Genomic DNA, 17149 nt, shown 5'->3' on the forward strand with positions numbered 1-17149 from the left:
GAAGGCAGAGGGGAGCATTGCAGTCTCATCCCTGCACCTCCAAACCCCTCCTAGCCGTGGTTCTCCATCCCAATACACCAGGACTGCTTCCCCAGCCCGCAAATAGGGATGGAGCAGGGAGCAATGGGGAGCGGGGACTGACTGCAATTACTTGTGGGTTTGAAGCTTGGAGCTATATTCCCTTTCTTAAGTCTTCCTTTTCCAGCCCTTCTACCTGGAGAGCCGGGCATACCTCGGCTTCACTGCTCAGCTCTGTTGGCATCTCCCGACCTAGGCAGGGACCTTTGCAAAAGTCCCTTTTGGCATCGTGGATAGTCTCTTAGAGTCCTAGAGAGGTAGAGCTGGATGGGTGGTCTTTCCCCCTTCTCACATTCGTCCCCGTACAATAAGCCCCTTTGGTTGCATCTCAGTCAGCCCGGGCTGCAAAACGTTATCATCTTCCTTGAACGGACACTGTCTCCATTTCACCACACTTGTGTCCCGAGTCTCTCGCCTGCTCCGGTCCTGGCCTGGCATGGGCCAGTTGAGATACCCAGGGTCAGTCCCCCGCCCTCTTTTCTCCATGGGTTCACGCTTTCAGCCTCCTCTATAGATCGCTCCCTCTCTCCGAGCTCACCGGGAGCCCCCCATAGTCTTTGCTAACACAGCCCCTTCCTTCTCTGGGCTCCTATGGGCCCCTCAATAAACCCCCCATACTCTGCCCCCACTCACTGGCTTCACCCAGACCCTTCAATAGGTCTCCTAAACACTCAGCCCCTCTCTCAGGGCTCACCTGGCCCCTCAATACACCCACAGACTCACAGCTGTCTTCTCAGGGCTCACTCCAACCGGTCCCCAGGAACCTCCTCCATCCCCTTAGCTCCTACCCAAACCTCCAGATGCCTTCGGATGCTGTTCTCCTTGCTGGCATTTGGCTGTGTGGCCCCAGCAGCATAAAAAGCTGCCCTGGTGAGCAGCTATAGGCTGCTTGCCCTCAGGAGCTTTTCCCCTGTGCCAGCTGGACTGCTGCAGCAGTGACCCCTGCACCCACTGCAGCAGCGTGGCAGCAGTCCCTGCTGCCTGGCTGCAACCTCTGGCCACCTGCAACAGCGTCCACCCCCTTGGACCTGCAACCCTACAGCTGCGTGCCTGCCGGACCCAGACGGGGACTGCACGGGCACCTGGGCTACAGTCCAGTTGCTCCAGCAGAGACGCCTGCACCTCTGGGCCAGCTGCCAGCAGCAGCACCACTGCATCCAGGGTTCAGCTGCCCGGAGGCAGCGCTGCAGCACATAGCCCGCTCATCACCGCAGCGCTTGTCCTGCATAAGAAGTACGAGTCTTGGGGAGAGGTCTCTGCGCCCAGAGCAGGCTCGCGGGTCAGCCAGGAACCGTACTGCAGGCAAGGACAACACGTGGGAGCTGGACTGTGATGCCAGGGCTGCCCACCTGCGGCACCCTTGGGTAGGACACCGGTCTTCTTACCACCAGCACCAGGACATGACCCAGAGGTCTCCATCCAGGGCCACAACAACACGGGTAGCGTGGCTATAGCAAAATCAAAAGCAACTTTATTCACCCTCCTTCTCCCCAGTACCAACAACCCAATATGCCCACGGCACCCCAGGCAAAACCCTCCACCACCCCACCACCATTCATCCAACCCCCCCTGGGTACAAACCCACGCCCGAAAGACACAAAAACTATTTACGTGTGCACCAGGGAGGAAGAAAAAGGGTCCTGAGGGGCAGGGGAAACACCAGGTGAGGAAGCTCAAGGACGACGGACTCAGGGGTTGGCGGCCCTGCGGCTCCGAGCAGGGCCTCGGGCCCGTGTCCGACTGCCCCGTGCGCGGGGGCCACGCGGACGTAGCCGGGGCCCTGGCTGATCTGTGGAGCGCGGCAGGTCCTCCTCCTCGGGGGCAGCCGTGGCAGGTAGGTCTGGCACCGGGAGCGGGGGGCGCAGGACCGGTGCCCCTTGACGGCCGCGGCGGTCAAGCGGGGCCTGCCGGGGTGCCAGCTGTGCCAGCAGCCAGCCAACCTGCTCCCAGCTGGGCCCTGCCCCTGGCGCTGGGGGCATAGGCTGGGCACCGGGGCCAAGCAGCTGTGGGGCTGGCGCAGGCTGGGGTGCAGCGCCAGGAGCAGCCAGGGCGGGGACGGCAGCCAGGAGCTGCTCTGCCACCCTGCGCTTCTGCGTGACGGCAGCTTCTATGGAGGCCCAGAGTTGGCGCAGCTCCTCGAAGCCATCCCGGGCCAGCTGCCGCTTCTCCTGTATCTCGCCGACCAGCTGCTGGAGGGCCACCCTCCCAGCCCGCGCCTCCTCCAGCGCCAGGGCTTGGTTGCGGCGGAAGCGGCGGAGCTCGCGCAGGACCTGTGCCCGAAAGTCCTGAGCCTCCCGGTGGCGCACCCACTCAGCCCGAAACGCCTCCTCCTGCATGCTGTCCCGCAGGGCGCGGCGCCTCCAGCGCAGGCGGCGCATCCGGATGGCCCCTGGGGTGCGTGACAGCGGCCGGGTGGCTCTTGGCCGCAGGTCATTGGCCTCTGCCCAGAGAGAGGGGCTGCCTGTAGAGAGAGAGGAACGTGGCATGGGGTGAGAACAGCGAGGGTCCCTGGGGTGTAGCCTCATGTTTGGGCGGAGGGCCAAGCGTGGCTGTCAAGCCACAACAATGCCCGCTGCAAGCTCTGGGGCCTCCTGCCGCTGGGTCTGGGCTGCAGCTGAGGTCTGGGCGGCTCAGACCCTGGGGGGCAAGGGCACAGCTGCCTCACGTGCCCAGCTATAAGGCAGCCTGGCTGCTTGTCTGGGCCCAGAAGAGGCCTGGGTACCAGACAGGATCTGCACAAGCAGCTGCGCTTTTATTTGCTCCAGCAGCGTGCTGTAGCAGCAGGGGCACTTAGCAACCACAGAAATGCTCTGGCCAGCAGCCAGAGCATCTCCCTGGAGAAGAAAGCCTCCATTTGCACTAGTGCACACTCCTGCAGCATGCTTTGCCCCGCTTTTTTTTTTTTTTTTTAAATGGGTTTTTTTTTTTTTTTGATACTGGGAAATCCCAGTATCCAATTCTGGCACTGCAGTGTAAATTTGCAGCACGGTGCACAGTTGCACATGGGCTGCATGCGGTTTGCATGGCCTCAAACCGGTTCGTCTGGATGCGCCCTTTGCCATCTATTCTAGACTTGAATGTGATGTCCAGAGACTGAAATAAAATTTGAGTATGCATCGAAAACAAGAGCTCCTGTATGTAGGGACCAACTCAATTCACAGTTGTGTTTTTTTTTCCCCACGGAAAGTGCAAGCTTAAGTGTTTTCCCTGGAAAAAGCAAGCAAGCCCTGCAAATTTTGTTGGGGTTGAGGGAACAAAAAAAAGGACATGCTGGTTCCAAGCTGTGAAGGTGGGAAGCCTTCCCTCCTAGGGCTAATTGCAGCAAGCCCCTGAAACATGGGAGTGGAGGAACACAGGACTGCCAGGTGCCCACTGGCACTGCCTGCAAGGTTTGCCCCGGTGCAGACCCTCAGCGGCTCCTGCAAGATCCCAGGCAGAGCCATGCCCCCGCTGTAGAGGAAGGCAGCTCCCCCCATCTGTACCAATCTGACCAGGGAAAATGTATTCCTGACCCCAATGCAGCATCGGTCTGACCCTGAGCCAGAGGGGCAAGACCCTGTAGCCAGGACCACGGCCACAGCGAATGTGCAAAATCAAGCACCCGGTTCTGCAAATTAAGCCTGTCCCTACTAATCGTCCAAATCAGGACCCCAGGGCTGGATGATAACGTCTTGGAGGGCTGCAGCTGCCACGTGTCCCCCCTCCACCCCATGCGGCCCAAGCTGCCCACCCACACACCGCTGTCATGCCCCCCACCAGCTCTCCCTGCAGGCCCTCCCATGCCAGCTGTTGCAGAACGGGAAGCCCATGGTTTCTCACTTCAGAGGGGCAAATCTGAGTTTTTCTCCTTTAAAGGGGACAATCCACATTGTCCCACAGGAAACAGAAAACCCAGATTCCTGAATATATATATCATGTGATAGGGGTCTTCACCACTGATAACACCTCAATAACACCCAATGAGGACGGCGATGATGACAAAGGTTACCCTAGTGCCACTGGCAAAGGCAAAGCCCTGCTACTCCTGCATGCTGGCATGTGCCTAAGTCAGCTCCCAGGCCTCAATGTATGGGAGAAGACAGATTTGGAAGAGGCACGGTCCCACAGGTCTTCTAAGCCCCGTGCTATACATTACATATATTACACAATTCACTAGTGAATTGTACAAGCCTTTTCAATTGCATACAAATGGAAAGTAAGACCAGGCACAACAGCAAAGGAATTATCGCACTATTCAGTGGTGAACTGCACAATCCATTTAGAGGTGCCACGTACAGAAAGTAATGATCACACCCTAAAAATGGCCATCCAGCTACCAAGGGAGCAAGCAAGCTATGCAATCACTAATTGAAAGTGTGCAACAACTCTATAGCTGGTTTCTATCCACCTTTCATTTGCACATGTAGCCGGGCCCTAATAGATCTCCATAGCCATGATGATGGGGATGAGCCTTGATGACGGCCCTTTGCCTGGAAGGGAAGCCATGCAGGATGCTGGTGCTCCATCGCAATCCACGTAGTGGAGGAGGAAGAAGAGGGAACAAACAGAGCCACTTGCTCCAAAGGCTGAGGGTGACTTCTAGGGGGACACCATGAGAACAAGCAATGTCTTGAATCGATCGCCAACAAAACAGGGGAACAGAAAACTTTTCTGCTGGTGGGCGAGGCCTCCTGCTGCTGGAAAGGGCAGAATCGCCACCTCTTACCTGTCCCTAGCAAAGAGCCTCCTCTGGGGAAGTAGTCCAATGAGCTCTCATCTGCTGACGAGTCCCAGGTCGCCTCTGTGTCGGGGGAATCTGCAGTGGGACAGAGGCCTGGAGTTAATGGTACATAAAAACCCACCCAAAGTCACTAGAAAAAAAAACCCACTGCCCAAATACCTACAATAGCCTGTTCTTAGGCACAGAGGGCTCATGGTGGGCAAGGCAGAGAAGTGACTGGGACTTCAGCATGGACAATGATCACAGCAGCGCTCGGCGTAAGCACAAAACCTGACAGCGTCCGCTCCTGCCAAGACTTACATATTCCCCGAGCTTGCTAAAAAGCCACTAACTGATTAAAGCTGAGCAAAGCTGCTGCCGCTTTGTCCAAGTGGAAAAGGCAGCGAGGAAAGCGAGAAAACATTGTGCAGAGAGAGAAGCACGAGAAGGAAACGTGCTGGTCCGGGCGCAGGTTTTAGAAAGCAGCTTATGGTGAAAATGGAGGTCTGCAAATAACTCGTAAACGGTCAGTAGCCGTAGCAATCGTCACAGAAGAAACGATGAATATGCACGTAACGAAGCAGTTTGGAAACAGAGGGGCGTTGGACTATTAGACACCCCTGAATGGCTCGGCGAGACCCTGGACTGTCTGATCGACAGGACAGGGAGCAAGACTCGCCGGCAAGGTGACTAGTGCATTTCTAGGTGTACGGGTGTGCGCCGGATGCTGAATAAACCTACGTGCGTGCAGAGCAAACTCCTGCCTCTGGACCATTCTCCCTCTCAACACCCTAATCCCAGGTCTTAAAATACCACCATGAAAGCAAAGGATCTTTCCCCTGGCGCTGCTGGGTCCGCGCGAGGTCCTGTCGCCTCCCGGACTCGCAGCGAGAGACCCCGGCTCCTCGCTCCAGGGGCTGAACACCATAGTGCGGGCCCCTTGGTACCTCTACCCAAGCCTCTGCCACGTTACCTGGCTCCTGGCGGGGCGGAGGCTCCTCTTTCGGGGCACAGGGCAGCTCCTTCTGGGGCCTGGGGGTTTCACCCCATCCGGCCCCCTCCTTAGCCACGTGCCCGGGTTGGGGCGGAGGCTGCTCTAGCCCGGAGGAGAGAGGCTCTGGCGATGCCCCAGGTCCTTCCACGTTCAGGGCCACGTCCTCGAGCTTGACGTGCACGGTGACCTGGGGACGAAACAGCCACATCACTGGGAGAGATGGGACTGGGAGCGAACGGCCGGAGACAGGGCAGCAGCACCCGTGTCCTCCTCCACTGCCCCAGCCAAAACCCTTCAGCCGGGGCCACCGCCTCGGTGCACGTCTCCACGCCGTGTCCTCACACCCAGCTCGGCATCTTCTCGGGCAGGGTGGCCAGGGCTTGCTCCAGCACCGCCAGCTAGCACAACTCCCACGGCCGCCCAGAGCAGAGACCCAGTGCTCGGCAATGCGGGCTCACCTGCCAGCCTTGGATGGGCTCCTCCACCGGCTCCTGCTTGACCACGGGGGCTGCCGGGCACCTCGGGGATGCTTTCCCTGCCCCCTCGGCTCCCGCCCCAGGCTCGGGGCCAGCCGGGTCCTGCTCCTCCATCGTCACCGGCACCGGGAAGGGGAAGCCCGCGGCTGGCGCCGGCTCCAGCTCCGCAGCCATCTCCTCGGGGTGTCCGGGCTCCTGGCTGCCTGCGGGAAGGAGACAGCGAGTGTTAGTGTGTGACGGGGGCACCAGGACCACGACCCAGCCCCGCAGCCCTGCACCGAGGGGCCACGGGGGTCCTGCCCCGGCATGGGGTGCAGGGACTGGGCTGCACCCAGCCCCACGTGTCGCTGGGGACCCTCACTCCCCACCTGCAGCCCCTGCTCCTCCTCCCACCAGGCCTGCCCAGCTGGGAGAGGGAGGGCGGAAGGGGCTGGATTTAGCCCCAGCATCACGTCCTGCTGCAGCTCCACCCTGGCCCGCCCCGACCGACCGACCGACCGGTTCCTTTGGCCGCGCCCGAGAGATGAGCTTCACCTGCAAAAGCTCGTGCATATGTGCACGCACAGACACACACGCAGACGTGCACAGGCACGTACACAGACAGAGATGGGGCACGGAGCCGTGCACAGGCACAGAGACACGGGCTCGCACAGACGCACGCACAGGCTCACACGTGCAGAAGGGCACACGGGCTCACATAGACACTGGCACACATGCGCGCGCACACACACACACAGACACACAGGCAGAAAAACTCACAGGCGCGCAGAGACACACAGGCGCACAGAAAATCACCATCACAAAGATGCACAGAGGTCACCATTACAGCAACACAAGCACGTGATCACCATCACAGACACACAAGCGCACGGCGATCACCATCACACAGACACACAAGTGCATGGAGATCGTACTGTATTTGTGCACTATACAAAGAAATACGGTACCATAGCTCTGGAGCCACCTGCCACTGTGTGTGTGTGTGTGTGTGGGGGGGGTTGGTCCCAAAATCCAGGTCCATCCTATGGATGCAAGTGTATTTATACACAAGGAAATATGGTACCATGGCTCTGGAGCCAGGGGGCTAGGGGGCAGGTTCTTTCTCCTATAGACAGGAGCATCTAATATACAAAGAAATATGGTACCAAAGCCCTGAAGCAATACATTGGAGGAGGGGGGGGGGTCTGACACGGGGCCCTCAAAATCCAGGTATGGGGGGGGGGGCATATAATACTAGAAATATGGTACTAGAAATCCCCACAGTGGGGTCCTTAAAATGCAGGTCTGCACTAAATGGGAGCGTCATATAGTCAGAGAAATACGGTACGACCTGGTCTCTGCGCTCCCGTCCTCGGAGTAAGGTCACTTCCGCCGCGGCCGGGTGCCGGAAGCACTGCCTTGTGTCCCCTCTGGGGCAGCTTCCTGGTGGAGGGCGGAGACTCTATGATTACTCTTCCTGTCTGCTCTGGTGCTCCCGGAGGACCGCGAGTCTATGGTTGTGGGGTGCATTGCAGCAGCCCAAGGGCTCTGGTGCAGCCTGTGCTGGGCTCAGTGGCGTTTAAATCCCCTTTTTCCTCCTCTGGTTACAACCCCGCAGGGGTGACTGGCAGCTGCCTCAGCCTCCGTCTCTACAGCAGCCCAAGTCCAGCTGCCCGCCCCTGGGCTGCTTTGCTTTCAAAGTGACCGAGCACCCCGGGTACGGCGTTGCACACTTTTAGGCCTCGTTTTTATACAGAGAGAGAGTTGCATGGAGATTATGACCGATGTAAACCACTGTCCAAACCATCCCAACCAAGTCACTGCCTAACCTATCCCTCAAGTTACACAGTCAGCCCTGTCATATCACTGCAAGACCCGTGGCGTGCAGACACCAACACCACGCTGAACTAGCCCAGGCAAACCAGGGGAACAATGGCAAGCCTGGGGAGCACTCCTGGCTTGATGGAAGAACAGACCCGGCTGCAGCTCGCCGGTAGAGACAGCAGGCGATGCTGCGACCCAGGACACGGTCGCACAGACCCGGGAGTCACGGGGCCCGTCCTGGCTGGCACCCACAGCTGGGGCTGGGTTGCAAAGGCACGGAGGGCAAGCCTGGGTGCAGAGAACAAGAGCCCCCCTGCAGTCACGTCCAGTCTGGGGTGCGGCGAGGGAGGCAGGGAGGGGAGCGGTTGCTGCGGTGGTGATCCCATCCCGGGAGCCAGAGCCTAGCTCTGCTTAGGATGGTGAGAAACAGCTCATTCTTTCTTCTTTTTTCGGGTGGCATTCAGGAATCAAGTCTTTTTTCATAGGCAGACCTGTCCCGTCATGTAAAACGGCAAAAATAGCGGGGCACAGAGGTGGCGCAGGACTTCCCTAGGACAAAACAGGCGAGACCCAACTCATGGAGATTCCTTTTATTGAGCGTCTCATCCAAACCCACCCCCTCACTCGAACGGGGGACCGGTGTGGTTGACACAGAGCTGGACAAGGCAACCAAGGCCAGTAAGAGGTGACAACGGTGATGTCCCAAATGCCCCAGGAAGGAAAAGGAAGGCATCACAGGTAGTAGCCTAGGAAGGAGCTGGGGGTGTTACGGGCCAGGGGCAGGACCCTCATGCCCACTGGCCAGGGGGGATGAGGGAAACTGGTCCCCGCTCAGAGCAACGATCCTGCTCCCGTGGGTTTGCTGGTGCTTTCTCAGCGTAGAGCTCTGCCGGAAACACTTCTGGCACTGGGCGCAGCGGTACGGCTTCTCCCCCGTGTGCACGCGCCGGTGCTTGGTGAGCGTCGAACTATCGGTGAAGCTCTTCCCGCACTGCGGGCAGGAGAAGGGCTTCTCCCCCGTGTGCACCCGCAGGTGCTTGTTGAGTTTGGACCTCTCGACGAAGCTCTTCCCACAGTGGGTGCAGGAGAAGGGCTTCTCCCCCGTGTGCACGCGCAGGTGCTGCCTGAGCGTGGAGCTTTCCGTGAAGCTCTTCCCGCACTGGCTGCAGGAGAAGGGTTTCTCGCCCGTGTGCACGCGCAGGTGCCGGGTGAGTTTGGAGCTCTCAGTGAAGCTCTTCCCGCACTGGCTGCAGTGGAAAAGCATCTCCCCCGTGTGCACGCGCTGGTGCTGCATGAGTGTTGACCTCTTGGTGAATGTCTTCCCACACTGGGTGCAAGAGAATGGTTTCTCCCCCATGTGCACACGCATGTGACTTGCGAGCCTCGAGCTGTCAGTGAAGCTCTTCTCACACTGGGTACAAGAGAATGGCTTGTCCTCTATGTGCACGCGCAAGTGACTCTTAAGTTTGGAGCTCTTGGTGAAGCTCTTCCCACACTGGGTGCAAGCAAAAGGCTTCTCACCTGTGTGGACGCGCAGGTGATACGTGAGCGTCGAGCTGTCGCTGAAGCTCTTCTCACACTGGGTGCACGAGAACGGTTTCTCCCCCGTGTGCACGCGCAGGTGTGTGGTAAGCGTGGAGCTCAGTGTGAAGCTCTTCCCACACTGGCTGCAGGAGAAGGGTTTCTCCCCCGTGTGCACGCGCAGGTGATTGGTGAGTTTGTAGCTCTGCGTGAAGCTCTTCCCGCACTGGCTGCAGGAGAACGGCTTCTCCCCCGTGTGCACGCGCAGGTGATTGGTGAGATTGGAGCTCTGCGTAAAGCTCTTCCCACACTGAGTGCAAGAAAATGGTTTTTCCCCCGTGTGCACACGCAGGTGACTGGTGAGTTTGGAGCTTTGTGTGAAGCTCTTCCCACACTGGCTGCAGGAGAAGGGTTTCTCCCCCGTGTGCACGCGCAGGTGATAGGTGAGGTTGGAGCTCTGCCTGAACCTCTTCCCACACTGGCTGCAGCAGAACGGTTTCTCACCCGTGTGCACGCGGAGGTGCTGTGTGAGCGTGTAACTCTTTGTGAAAGTTTTCCCACACTGGGTGCACAAAAACATTTTCTCCCCTGTGTGCATTCTCAGGTGACTCGTGAGCATAGAGCTGTCGGTGAAGCTCTTCTCACACTGGGTGCAAGAGAAAGGCTTCTCCCCCACGTGCACGCGCAAGTGGTTCTTGAGTTTGTAACCCTTTGTGAAGCTCTTCCCGCACTGCGTGCAAGAAAACGGCTTCTCACCTGTGTGCACACGCAGGTGATATGCAAGTGTCGAGCTGTCGCTGAAGCTCTTCTCACACTGGATGCACGAGAACGGTTTCTCCCCCGTGTGCACGCGCAGGTGCGTGGTAAGCGTGGAGCTCTGCCTGAAGCTCTTCCCACACTGGCTGCAGGAGAAGGGTTTCTCCCCCGTGTGCACGCGCAGGTGATTGGCGAGTTTGGAGCTCTGCGTGAAGCTCTTCCCGCACTGGCAGCAGCAGAACGGCTTCTCGCCCGTGTGCACGCGCAGGTGATTGGTGAGATGGGAGCTCTGCATGAAGCTCTTCCCGCAGTGCCTGCAGGAGAAGGGTTTCTCCCCCGTGTGCATGCGCAAGTGATAGATGAGGTTGGAGCTCTGCCTGAAGCTTTTCCCGCACTGGCTGCAGCAGAAGGGCTTCTCACCCGTGTGCAAGCGCAGGTGATTGGTGAGATGGGAGCTTTGCGTGAAGCTCTTCCCACAATGGCTGCAGGAGAAGGGCTTCTCTCCCGTGTGCACGCGCAGGTGCTTGGTAAGCGTGGAGCTCTTGGAGAAGCTCTTCCCACACTGGGCGCACGAGAAGGGCTTCTCTCCCGTGTGCACGTGCAGGTGCTGCACGAGCATGGAGCTCTTGGCGAAGCTCTCCCCACACTGCTGGCAGGAGAACAGCTTCTCCCCTGCGTGCACGCACACGTGGCTTTGGAGGTGATCCCACTTGGTGAAGCTCTTCTTGCACTCGGCACAGCGGTACAGCTGCTCCCCGGCGTGAGTGACCTGGTGCACTGCGAGATTGCTCAGGGAGAGGAAGCTCTTCCCACATTCTGGGCACGGGTGCTCCTCCAAGCACTTTGTCTGGTGCCCGTGGAGATGGCACGTATGGCGACAGCTGCCTTTGTGGGTCTTCAAGTCTGTCTGCCCTTCAAATCCTCGCCTGCTCCTTTGAGTCTCTTCTGCTGTCTGTCCCTGTTGGGTGGGGAGCTGGTTTCTGGCCAGAAACAGCTTCAGCGTGGCAGGCCCTTCCTCAGGAGGCTGCTGCTCAGCACCTGGTGGGTGGAGATGGGAGCCCCAAAATTAGTCCCCGTCCAGCTGGCAAAGGGAAAGATCTGCTATTGCCCTGGCTGGGCTTTGGTTTCTTTCAAGGGGTCCAATTGCCAGTTGACTCTTGGTCTGGGGTCTAAGTGTGCCCCAGTCATGGAGCAGAGTGTGGGCAATTCTGGTGGCAACAAGCAGGTGCTCGTATCCCCCAAACATGAACGCTTGCGAATCCCAATTGCACCTAATAAGAGGAATTTCAAACAGCCAGCGGTACTGATTGAGCAGCAGATTAGGCATTTTATTACATTTTATTACTTCCCTGTGGGCAGCCCCTCCCTTGCATGGTAGAAACCAAAATGCCTCCTGGGAAGAGGATCTGAAAGCCTGAAGGTGGATCTCCTGCTGACACAGTCCTAATCTGGGGATAAGGGATCAGCTGCCAGTCCCTGCATTACTGAAATGCAAGGACAACACACATATAGCTAGGCCATGTGATGTCAGGACCTTGTGGCAGCAGCTCAAAGCAAGTGCTCAGGTTTCCAGCCCCACTTTGGATATCAAAAGCTTTGGAGCCAAGGTGCAGGTGGAAGGGGAGCAGGGATTTGCAAGACTCACTTGGGGAAATGTCCTCAGACAACGAGCTTTCTCCAGCTTCCTCCTCATTACCATCGCAGACCCAGAGCTCCATCTCCCCTCGCTGGATGCGGCAGATCAAGTCTGGTGTGGGACCCCGGTATCCTGCATTGGGGAGGTAGAGAGGGCGGTTATTCCACCATCCAGTCCCCAATTGTGACTTGGAGAAAGGATCCAGTAGACTCAAACACTTCATGAGGACTCAAAGAAAAAGGAAAGGAGGACATTTAGCATAAAAGAGAAGCCACTACAGGTAGAAACCTTCAACAGAGGCTTGGGTGTATGAAATATAAAGCATCAACCCCTTAAAAAGCTCAGTGGCACCAAGGAAGGTAGGAAGAGATGCAACATGCAAGGAGGAAGAAAGAAAATGCTTTTATAGATGTTCAAGATACCAATTTGAGAGACAGAGAGAACGAACACGCTCACGGCCATTGATCCGACTGATCTTATTAGGGTAATTCAGTCACAAAGAGAGAAAAAAAAATGGATTTATTCTCAATAAAGGTTTGCAGTAATGAGTCTTGGAAGTGAAGAATCAGTAAGAGACTGATTACCATTCAATCTTATATATGGGGACAGAAAGTAATTCATTTTGGCACCACAGGATGATATAATAACTCAAGGCAACTACAGCAGCCTTTCCGTCCAATAGCTGGCAGCTGTACAGGAGGTGATGCACAGATGCATACATATTTAGGATACAGGCTGTTTGCTTTGTGGATATGGTTAAAAGAAGGAAGATGACCCGATTTTTCAGAATCAGAAAGCCCAGCATGGCACCAGTCAATCCAGTTTCCCAGGAAAAGGATGATGGTAAAATCCAGAAGAGATGGGCATTCAATAAAAATGATTTGCCCAATGACTATAATCAGACTCAAAGGATTACAACTTGTGAGACCAGCGTGGTCCCACATATTATACTTGGTGACTTTGGGCTAGTCTCAAAGAGAAAATACAGGAAGAGAATAATCAGGGAAAGGAAGAAATGGTGGAAGTTAACCTAAACAGAAACCCTGGGCTTTGTAACAAAGTTGACCAACAGTGTTTTAATATAGAGAGCTTCATGCAGACTCACTTTGAGAGTCAGGGATGGTAGCTTTACTTCCAGCTGCTGAGGATATATTAAGTGAAACCCAATCACATAACAAACATCAGGTGGGAAATGGAGGTTTCACAAGATATCAGAGTAAATAGAGATGTCTATAGGAAGAGACGGAAGTGGATTTGGACCAAGTCATTCATGCCGAAAAGATGAGAGCTATACGCATGCCAGGGTTACTTCTCCTCTGCAACTTTGAAATGGGTATGCACGTCTCGCAGCGCCAGCAGACGCACCGGCGTTGGACGAAGGAAGGTAGCCAGCCCCCGCAAAGAAGAGAGGAAGGTAGTCACGCTGCACGACTGCAGTGGTTTTCTCGGTCCTCCCCGTTGCGGGTCATGGGTACAGAAGGGATAGATGCATTGAAGAAGCAAGCAGAAGACTTCGGTGATGGTGCTACCACAAAAGCTTCGGTTTCTTCGACCATGGCACGCACCTCAGGGACTGTGGCCTGTCAGGAAGAGATGCCATCCACCTCACGCCAAAGGGGAAGAGGCTTTTCTCAGCTAGAATGGCGGACCCGCTGGATACTCACAGAAGCCCGAGAAATGGCGACCTCAAAACCAGCATCCCCGGGTATCTTCCTCCTAACTCAGGAAGCCTACGGGTCAACCAGGGCAAGGCGCTCCTAGGCTTAGTTCTGGCCAAAAAGGATGATCTAGTGAGCAACGTAAGGACCGAAGGGAAACTGGGCGACAGCGACCACGAGATGATCACTTTCTCCATCCACCATAAGGCAAAAAAATTGGCCAGTAGGGTAGAAATCCTTGATTTTAGGACAGCTGATTTCCACAAACTCAGGAGCTTGGTTGGCGAGGCCCTGCAGGACTGAGGTCTGATGAGGAAGGGAGCGCAAGAAGAGTGGTTGTTCCTCAAGGAAGCCATCCTAAAAGCCCAAAGGGAAGTTCTTTCCCTTTTGCAAGAAAGGCAGCAAAAGAGCTGAGAGACCCCTTGGCTCAACAGGAAAGTCACAGACCTCCCGAAATTAAAACGAGAAGCCTACAAGGGGTGCAAGTCAGGAATAACAACCGAAGAGGAGTACTCAGCAACAGCCCACCCCCGTGGGGAGCAGATCAGGACAGCGAAAGTCATGTCACCCACCCTGGTGATCTTCAAGATGCGTCTTGCCTCCCACCTTCCTGCGGTCGTCTGATCCCAGCGGTCTTTCTTGCCCAAGTGCAGGGGCGTTGGACCCGATGACCTGCAAGATCCTTTGCAGCCCCTAACAACTATGAAACCATGAAGTTAAGTAGTAGGCTCATATCCTCAAGTTCCTGAAGCACTAGGAGATGAAAGGGAATGGTGGTTCTGCCCTTCAGGAGGGCAACTATATGAGACCAAGACTTGAAATGAATGGTGACTACATATTATATCACTTTTCTCCTTCTAATGCAAAGGGAGAAACTATGGTAGTTCCAGTGACAGGAGAACAAGAGCGATTTGGCCACTTGGTCCAAACTGAGGATGAAGTACGTGTGTGCATCCCTCAGGAAGATCTTTAGTGGGGGTTGAGGAAGCAGAAAGCAGCAGAAAAGGACACCCGACTACTAAAAGATACGTACATCCTTCTCCATGCAAGTCAGAACAAGCGCCTGTAATAAAGATCCTTAGGAAGTGAAAACTTTCAGGGCTTTGCACTCAGCCAACTTCCTTTTCATCAAGGGGATGGGTGTCACCAAATCATCTCTTCCATGGGACGCGTGATGTTTGCAAAGAGACTTCCCAATAGGAAGAGAGACTCTAGCAGAACAAGAACATTTTATGAATGGCAAAGCAACCTGTGGTCCACGACAATGAAGATGCTAGAAAGCAATACGGAGTGGGGGGGACTAGCAAGGGCTCCTTGTTAGAAGTACCCGTGTTCGAGCACGTCTACAAGGGTCATTAGAGAAGCAGAGGAAACGCAAAAGCCATGGGTTGCAACTGCAACTGCTGCTGATTCCTCCATTGGTTACTACCTAGAGTAAATTAAAAAGGAGAAGAGAGATTGAGGGTAGAAATTCATGTCACCTGTACCTCCTGGCGCAGTGGAGGAGCCGGGGAAGCCATAATCCAAAACAGAGGGATCCATACATCTCCACAACCAGGGCAACCCAGGCTTCCCTGCTTAGAGATATGTCCCCAAAATCTCCCCAGTCTCTCTTTTTAAGAGGGGAATCCACACTTCTAGTGATCCCAGGGGTGTGCGACGGATGTGAACTAATATGATTTACTAATGTGGACAAATCCTGGTTTTCTCCATTTACCGAGATGCACCCCTCGATTCCACAGGGAACATCTCTTTAGGAGGGGAGAGCGGGGCAGATGCTCCAGTGGCCCAATCTTGCTCGGAAATGTATGGCATTTGCAGAATTGAGCCCCTCAAGCCTTCAAAGCAGCTGGCCAGGACAGCTAGAGAGTGCGGGAAGCTCTCCCACCACCACCAAACAGACGTCAGCTACAATCAAGCAGCACAATCTATTACCAGCATTGTCGCAGCCACAAATTTTAGGTATCGGTCGTGCAACAAAGGGAATGGATGTCTTTTTGCATTGCCTTTGTGCCACATATTTTTCGGAGGTACAAGGGTGAGGACAGACGACATCTGCTTCCATCCTTGCAGAGCACTGAAACATGCACTGCCTGCTGGGATTGTTGTTTCAAGCAAATACAATAGGAAAGAGGCTGAGGAAGACGGGCCAATTCTGCAAGGGACGGTTGCTGTGGAATGGATGAACTGAAGAGGGTACAGACATGCTGGGATGGCAAAGGGGGGATCATCTTGCAAAGAAATTGCTGGATATGGAAAGAACAGGGGTGAGGCCAAGGAGGAGACCCCAGCGAAGGCATTTGAAACAACCAGAGGAGGATGTAAAGCCACGAAGAGGACAAGAGGCCTGAGTGACGATAGAGCAGTGGATTTAGACCACCAGCCAAAATGTGTGAGGATACAACTGTAAAGGGACAGGGAGAAGAATGGGATATTTCTGATCGCTCACTACTCTGGTAGGGGGAACAAGAACCAGTGTTTTACCCAAGGAAACGAGGGCTTGGTAAGTCCTCAGCATCTGGTCCCGGTACAGCCCCTTGTCTCCAGCTTCCAGCAGCTCCCACTCCTCCAGCGTGAAGTACACAGCCACGTCGTCGAAGGCCTCCCGGAGCTGCAGTCACAAACATCACAGCATCAGCATCTCTTCCTCCAGCCTCCACCAACCTGTCTTACTCCTCAGCTGACAGCAGCTCCAGAGGGTCTGGTGTGGATACAGCTCTACAGACAGAGCAGTATGTTTGTCTGCTTTATCTTGCATCCTCCAGCAAGGAAGTGCAGCTGTTCCTTCTGGTATTACACGCTGCGCCTACAAGAGGGGCACTGCCATTGCAATGACGCCAGCAGGGACTGCAGGGTGCCCCGAATCTCCCCTGGGGAAGCTGTTTTCATGGCAGTGCCTTGCAGGGAAATTATCTTGTCTGCAAGGGGGACCTGGGGCATTCACCCTTTTGCACCAGATACCACCCAGGAAACGCTGGGTGTTGGGGAAAAAGAAGACTCCTGACACCACCAACCCCCATGAGGCTCCAGGATAGGGAGCTCTGCAAGCTCCAAATCCCAGGAGCTCTACTGCCCCCCACAAAATCTCCCTGCCCATGTCCTACATGATCTGGGGCTGCTGCAGCCATCCCTCTTGCATCCAACCACGGAGAGGAAACCAAGGGCAGGGGAAATAGCCGAGCCAGGAAAGGGGAAATGAGGTTTCCCAATGGCCTGGGACAGGATGAAGCAGGTGGGACTCGGTGCAAACTCAGCCTGGAAGCAGGAGAAGGAGGCGGCTGTGGCACTGAAACTCCATCAGCTGAGATGACAATATTACAGTTCCCCCAAATCACAAACTGACCATCTCCCTTGGGCACAAGTCACACCTGCCGGCTTGGAGGAGGGCCCTGCAGATGGGAGCAACTCTGGGACTTTTTCCTTGATCCCAGTCAGACACTGGTGCAACGAGACTGGGAGGCTGACCCTGGATTTTCCTCCAGGCATCACTCCTAGCACACATCCAGCTCATGTCCCTGCCCTGGTACT

General features: G+C 55.7%; 1 protein-coding gene across 11 annotated transcripts in view; it reads right to left on the reverse strand.

Moving 5' to 3' along the window:
- Positions 1-8625: 8625 nt before the first annotated feature.
- Positions 8626-17149, reverse strand: part of LOC102563641 (zinc finger protein 271-like) — a 52982-nt gene continuing 44458 nt past the window's right edge. For 10 of the 11 annotated variants that reach the window (XM_014605601.3, XM_019496316.2, XM_019496315.2 and 7 more), the window contains 3 exons: positions 16106-16232; positions 11973-12095; positions 8626-11365 (listed from right to left, as the gene is read on the reverse strand). In XM_014605601.3, coding sequence (XP_014461087.2) covers positions 8817-11365; positions 11973-12095; positions 16106-16232 — 2799 coding nt within the window. In that variant the 3' untranslated portion in view covers positions 8626-8816. Of the gene's footprint in view, positions 11366-11972; positions 12096-16105; positions 16233-16725; positions 16877-17149 lie in introns of all 11 variants that reach the window. The other variant, XM_019496319.2, reaches the window with a different exon arrangement.

This window comes from Alligator mississippiensis, chromosome 7 (genome assembly GCF_030867095.1).
Source record: "Alligator mississippiensis isolate rAllMis1 chromosome 7, rAllMis1, whole genome shotgun sequence".
Lineage (NCBI taxonomy): Eukaryota > Metazoa > Chordata > Crocodylia > Alligatoridae > Alligator > Alligator mississippiensis.